Genomic DNA, 7,628 nt, shown 5'->3' on the forward strand with positions numbered 1-7,628 from the left:
ATACACATTTACATTTAATAGTTCAAATCTCAAAAAAAACCGCACTGAAATTAATTTTTCAACTTCCTAAGTGAAAGGAAGTCAGGTTCCCTATTTAAAACTCGGGCCTTTCAAACCAAATACCAGTTGTCCCTGCTAAGCTCCCTCTCCTGGCTAATTAATAAACTCACTTAGATTTTGTATGCAGAAACTTCAATCTTCCTATTCTGTTCTATCAATAATTATTTTTTTTTAAATTGGTAAAGAAACTTTGATATTGAAATATACAACTTAAGTTTTCAACTTCAGACAGAGCCCTCCTGTTGTCTCAGGCTGACAAGTTACACACACACACACAAGGAAATAAACATCCCTGTACTGTGTAAGGAGAGTCTGCAAACTGAGCCTCACTGACACTCCACCATCTGCACCTCTTTTAAGCTTCTAAACACCACTGACTATTTTCTGGTATCAGACACTCTTGAAATACCTGTGCTCAAAACATACCAGACTAGTTAATTAGTTCCCCAAAGTAGACCTTTCCTTGTTCTAGCTAAAATTAGGATTAAATATGTAATAAAAATACAAATACACCTCTTAGAAATTGTAAATGTTGAAAATGAGGAAAACTGAATCACAGAATCACAGAATAAACTAGGTTGGAAAAAACTTTTGAGATCATTAAGTCCAACCTGTGACCTAACATTACCTTGCCAGCCAAACCACGGCACTGAGTGCCCGATCAAGTCTTTTTTTGAATACCTCCAGGGACAGTGACTCAACCACCTCCCTGGGCAGCCCATTCCAACACTGAACCACTCTTTTTGTGAGAATTTTATTCTACTATCTAGCCTAAACTAGAAGCAACCAGTCCTCACCAAACTAACACAAACTCAGGACACAGAACGAAGACATAGTGGCAGTGAATGGCCTCAGTGTCCCAAGCCAACAGCCACCCTCATCGTGGAGCTGACAAATCAGTAACAGAGTCTGGTAAAATTTTTCATTCTCTTCTAAAATCCAAGTCATTGCAGATGATTTGTGGAAACAAGAATTCAAAGTGAAAGGGAAGCACTATGTAGAAGGATGCGAAAATCACAGCTTCACTGAAATGAACATGCAGAGGATAAAAAAATAATTCATTCAGCTGTGGGTTTTCATTATCTCAGTTACTGTAGTAGCACCATGGCTTCTTTCTAAAAGCCAAGCCATGCTCCCAACCAAGCCATTTTTATGAGACTTCCATCACAACTGTGCCAATGAAGGCAGGCAGCACAGTCAAACTCCAAACTCTACAAATTATTTCTGCTCAACACCTTTTTGACCTTCAATCCAGATAATGAAAGGCCTTGGAGGGAAATTCATTTCATGTTTGTATTTGCTACTGTACCTTCAGCCCAAGTGAAATCAAAAATCTGTTTCTACATACAAAGTCTTAAAAGAACCATGACAACAAAAGATGGCCCAGACACAGCCTCTGAAGCAAAATGCTGAGGGATGATCTGACAAAAAAATCAGCACTGAATCTTTAAAGTTAAAAAACAGAGACAAGGTTCCAAATGGGATTATGAGGGTTTGGGAGAAAAGAGGGAAGTGTGTGGTACACTGACAAACTAAAGATACCACTGTGAAAAGATAAAAGGGAAGATACAACCAATGACTGTGGTTGAGCTTTATTCAGGACAGGATGCCTGCAAAAGCTATGTTGACTCTTCCACTGCCAACTGATAGTAACTTTTGAAGTATAGAAACATTTTGTATCATACAGAAAGATATCCTTTACACACTGACAGAATAAAACAAGAACAGATGCTATGTCATCACAGCAACATCACTGAAGACTTCCAGTACTTTTTCCACCAATGAGGCTCAAAATGTTCTCTAGAAGTGGCTCCTGACTTTTTGTAAAACAAGAATAAACAAAGAAACAGAGTTCGCTCAAGGTCAGGTGGACATGTAATAGCAGAACTAGAACTGAACTTACATCATGTTTTTAAATTCATTGATACAGATTCCACCAATGAGGCTCAAAATGTTCTCTAGAAGTGGCTCCTGACTTTTTGTAAAACAAGAATAAACAAAGAAACAGAGTTCGCTCAAGGTCAGGTGGACATGTAATAGCAGAACTAGAACTGAACTTACATCATGTTTTTAAATTCATTGATACAGTCTACCCGAAAAAGTCTCTTTTTTTTATTACTAAGAATGTTTTGGGGTTTTTTTTAATATTTCACCTGAGTACTGCATCAATACATAAGTCTATTATCTCTGTATTTAACTGACTGTTAGTAATGTCTTCATTTAACACAGATAACGTTTTTAAGCTCATAAATCTTTTCCATCTTATCTTCTATTTTGATCCCTAAGTCTTTTCCACTGATCATTTCAAAGGTAGTTATACTTCTGCGACTGGCATTTTGAAAGTATTCTTTTATGAAACCTTTTCACAAGTTTTCATCTAAGTCAGCTCTGTAGTAAATCTCTACCAGATTTCTTAGAACCAGGATACAAAAGTGAGCACAGGTACCCTGGCTCTTACAGTCCTTAGCTGCCTGCAGCCAACCAACCTGCATAGCTAAAGTTAATTGACAGTAATGAAATTTTCTACTTTTAAACAGAGTCCTTGATACAAAATCTTTTATGACATCAGTAACACAAACCAGTTCACGACCAAAGAAACACCCACAAAAATCCCTACGCAACAACAACACAACTTAGAAGTTTACAAATCATCTCCCTGACAAAGCAGGAGTTTCTCTAATGTGGACTACTGCAAGTCTTAAGGAAGCGTATGAAAAAGCTTTTCTAGAGGTTAATAAACAACTGCAAGTCAAAATACAAGACCTTGAGTGATCTGCTTTGAAATAAAAGAAAACTTAATTTCAATAGTTTGGAGCCCAGCTGGGCAGAGCATCATGCTTGCCACCTGCTCTAATTTCTGAGGAGAGGAACCTGGTTGATGAGTCTGCTCTTAAACTGCACCTTTAGCTAAAGTGGCTCATAGGGATGCATGAGGGATTGACAGGAGAAATGGAATATGGGGCAGATGCTGTTAAAATCAATTAGCATGCAAAGGGCTGGCCCCGGACTAGCCAAGGCAAGGCAGCTACTGGAGCAATCAATGGCAGCTGGTGGGAAGCAAGCCCAGGAGGAAGAGGCAACCAACATCATTTACTCTTTACAAATATTTCCTTACGTAGTCAGGTCTTACTGAGAATGCCAAGATACACATTTCTTCAAATGTTTGTCCAAAATATACTACACACAAACACTCTTTGAACACTATTTTGAAAGGCCTTATCGCTCTAATATACTAGCAAGAATCTCTATGCTACCTCTCAAACTTTTGGAGCCACATGTTCCTGGATGCTGATGAATGCTGACTACATTATACATTAAAACAGATGTCTGGTCTTCACAACCCAGGAACCACGCTGTGTTAAAACAGTAAAATAGTAGCCTACTCCCATTGGGGAACAGTATGCTTACACAGAAAACTGTTTAATACCCAACAGGTAATTCAAGTCAAACAACTTTTAAACAGAAAATATATTATTATCTGGAGCTTTTAGCAAAACCAGACTTTAGTACAGAAATATATGCACTCGTTTACACTGGGTGTTACACATGTGACCAATAATCCCCCAGGGAGTTACTCCTTCCCCAGAAGAAAATACACGTCCTTACCTTCGGCCACTTGGGATTGAGGAGCCGTGCTTTGATGGCATCATCCAAGGCCTTGTCATACTGGTGGATTTTCATGTAGGCTGCAGAGCGGTTGCTGTAGAGAATGCAGTTCTGAGGGTCGACCCCCAAGGCCTCGTTGTACAGCACAATTGCAGTGTGGAAATCGCCGTCATGGCAAGCCTGGTTGCTCTGGCGAACCTTCTCAACAAATTCAGCTTTGCTCAACATGGGACTGTCAGGACTTTTTCTTCTGAAAGATTTTGATCCACAGAAAGAAATCTGGGAAGGAGAAAGGGAGAAATTATATGCTAGTGCTAAGAAATGCTACTCAAAAAAGGAAGAAAAGACATCAAACTATTAGAAACTCTACAGCAGAAACTAAAGCCACCAGCATCGTTGCAGAACAAATTATGAATTCAGAACCAGATTCTTTAAAAAGTAAATTGTTTATCTATTGATTCCCTTTTTGAGGGTAACAGAAAGAGTCTTGCAAAACATATCATTCCCTATGAATGATGTCTTCTAGACACAAGAGCAGTTGCAGTCTGTTTACATATGCTGCACTCCACCCACTTAGAAATGTTTTCCTCCTCAGCCACACTATTTGATTATACAGCACTAAGCAGAGTTACCAGGTTGAGAACAGGTGGCAGCTGTGAATATGAAGATGATGCTGGTACATCTGAAGTTTGATATGCAGATCACACAGAAGCACAGGCATACATGGACAATGGAAAAACGTGTAAGATCTCTTCAAACAAAAGAACCTGCACCACAACCTCTGCTCACAAACCTCTACATCCAGCTACATGCAGCTGCAAATTGTTCACAACTGGGAAGAGAAGGATGAGTCTTTAGAACCACGTACACTCACAGAAATAAGTGGGACATACAATTCATCTTAACAACAGAACAGTCACCCTTGGCAGAGCCACCCTCCCACATCAACAACTTCAGGTAATACAAAATAACAAAAAAAAAAGATTTAAGCCTTCTAATTGTAAGGCATTATTTGAAGTGAGCCTAGCTCCATTGACTCTGGAACCTTCTCCTTATTTAACTTTCTACACTGCACATTTTCCACAACCAGTCCTTTGTAGTCAGTAACTGTTTCTGTCATGCAAACCCTACTCTCTCCCAACATCTTAGTCCAGCTCTGATCACAAGGCAGTTGGGAATTGTGCAGTAATAGTATTTGGCAACAGGCAACACAATACATATGGTAACATAAAAAGTACTTGAAAATATTCATTAAAGGTTTAGACTACTATAATTAAGACTGGTGTCATCTAGTTTTAGTCCTGCAGACTGAAAAAGTTTAAGAATATCACATATTGTTACCACAACACAACAACCACAGGGCTTAAATACATTACCAGAGCCAGCTGGGGCATATTTTTAAAGGTGGAAAGGGAAGCAAGCTGCAAACTGACATCCTGTCACAAGAATCAATTGGTCTATAGACTTTTCTTTTTTTTTCTTCCGTAAGTCAAACAACAACAATAGAAAAGCATCAAGTTAGAAACTACTGATTTCTTATTTTTCTTATTATATCCATTTTTTTCTGACAGTGTTTGGTGTTTGTCCAAACTTTTCCTAAACTTCTCTACTGAAGGAGATTCCATGCTTTACTCAGGCAATCTCCTTACACTGCTTCAGGATTTTCATCATTAAAATATTTTCCCTAATATCCAAATCTCCTTTGTGTCAGTAAATGTACTGTTTCTTGTCCTGTAGTAGACTAAGCTATAGTCTATTGCAGACTGAACCAAAACCTTTTTTCCTTCCATCTGTGTAGTTGCTTTTTCTATAGTATTCTTGCTAATCCTACCACTGAACACTTTGCTTCATTCGAGCAGTGCAATAAGTCACACATCTGTGAGCATCCAACAATAAACTTCATCACATGGACCCTTTGTTGTGACCTGAGGGCAAGAACTGAATACGAAGATTCAGCAGCTATGGCATGGGCACGTGTTCAAACACAAAGATGAGGAAACCCTGAGAAAGGTAATTAGTCACCAGAAGGCGTGAAGGTACTGCAGGAAACGGGGCTGGTGAGTGTGCAGGTGCCAGGGGCAGCACTTTCTTCATGTGTCTTTAAAGGTGGCTGCTGTCTCCCTCCCTGTGTATTTCCTGGTCACTGACCTGCATCAGGGACAAGGAAAAATACCAAATGTCGTATAGTTCCCATGCTTTTATCACATTCAGAGTAAATGACTGCAGCTTCCACAAGCAGTACCACAACTAGCCATAAACTTAAGTTATTCAGAAAACAAATTATTTTGAGAAATAGATTCCTCACCAGCTGTGGCAGGGTGGCAGGGGCAGCAGTGGCATCTCACCCACCCCCTCTGCCTGACCACAGGGACTGTGCTGCTCAGCCTCACTGGAGCTGCTTGCCCAGGACCACCACGAGCTATTGAGCCCTCAGAAGTGGGGCCTCTGCAAGGGCACAACACACCCAGCACAACCTCAAGGAGCACCAGCGAGACAAGTCCAACAACAGCTGTCTTTTCTGGCAGTTTATTATGCACAAACAAATGAACACACAAAGCTGTTAATGATCCTTCCAGAATCATACTGTGAGTCTGTAACAACAAGGAGAATCCATGAGGAGACATCCTCTCGGTCCAAGTGAAGTGGTTTCTGCCTCTAATATCCTGTGACGCTAAATAATCTCATGAAAAAAAAGGAAACTATGATGGAAATTTGTGGAATATGTTACTATTTAATTCCTGCTATCATGAGAACTACGTAAGGCAGTAAAACATCATGAGGTAAAAGAAAAAACCCTAGAACAGTAAAACTGAGTCACTCTGGCACTCAAACCACAAATAAAAAAAGATTATGATTATGGTACCAACTCACAAAAAGTACTCATTAGAAAGTCATCCCCACTTTCCAGTGACCACTGCTCTTCTCCTGTTAATACAATGGAAGGTGATGGTAATGCACATATTTGGGCTAACATTTTATTATAGAAGGTGCCTGCATGTACCAAACCAACGCTAAAGGAGGAGTTTCTTAGTGCAGCAGAACACAAAAGGTTCTAATGAAGTGCAGAAGAGAATCTAGTGAGAAAGTCTGAGTTAGAAGCTCAAGTATTTCTAATAAAGTAGAAGATGGCATGAGCTTCTCAATGTTACTTCTCCAAACCAGCGTAAGACAGCAGAAATCAGCTCCTACTACAGAGGTCACGTCAGACAGAAGCTTCCACAATATCTGCTTCAGATCAGACTCAGCGAAGAATTTCCTCCACTGGTGAAAAAAGCCTCCTCTGGCAGAAGGTGCTCAGGATTCAACCCAGCTGACCATGCAAGTGGAGTGTTAAAACACACACAACCTTCTTTGGTCTTTTTCTTTTCAAGAAGAAATGAACTCCCAACTGCCCCCAAAGCAAACAGGAACTTGAACACACACTAAAACTTACAACAACTTTTGTCTTCACACAAGCTTGTTAAACTTAGTCCTCTCTACAGAACAGTCATCAAATAAAAGAAGTGCCCACACACACTGAAAGATGTGTCTGAACAGCACACTGCTATCCAGAAAGCCATAGGGAACAGATTCCCAGTAAGTTCCAGTAAGATGAGTGAGAAGAGATAACAGCAAATGCAGATTCTGCTCCAAGAGGACTAAAGTAAGAAATGTGGTACAAAAGTGAATTTTTTATCAAAACACTAATGTTACACCTCAGAGCTTCTTGGTTTGTGCGTAATTCTTCTTATTTAATGCTACATAATGCAAATAAATATGCCTTATGCAGATGATGTCTTGGGTGGCAAGTCCATAGTTAAGACACCATTTTAAAAGGATTCTTTATAAAAAAGATACAGTAAGTGTGATATGCAGCATTTTCATCTTTTAAATTATCTAAATAGTTCAAGATACTTATTGAAGCACCAGGAAGAGGGAAAAAACAAAAAGAGGCAAGCAGAAATGCTGGCATTCCTAATGGA

At 39.5% G+C, this 7,628-nt stretch overlaps 1 protein-coding gene across 1 annotated transcript in view; it reads right to left on the reverse strand.

Annotated features, from left to right (window-relative positions):
- Positions 1-3,948, reverse strand: part of TTC28 (tetratricopeptide repeat domain 28) — a 108,687-nt gene extending 104,739 nt beyond the window's left edge. Inside the window, 1 exon segment of the mRNA XM_008634083.2 lies at positions 3,667-3,948. Coding sequence (XP_008632305.1) covers positions 3,667-3,894 — 228 coding nt within the window. The 5' untranslated portion in view covers positions 3,895-3,948.
- Between the last annotated feature and the right edge of the window lie 3,680 nt (positions 3,949-7,628).

The sequence above is a fragment of the Corvus brachyrhynchos genome, unplaced genomic scaffold (assembly GCF_000691975.1).
Source record: "Corvus brachyrhynchos isolate BGI_N302 unplaced genomic scaffold, ASM69197v1 scaffold114, whole genome shotgun sequence".
Classification (NCBI taxonomy): domain Eukaryota; kingdom Metazoa; phylum Chordata; class Aves; order Passeriformes; family Corvidae; genus Corvus; species Corvus brachyrhynchos.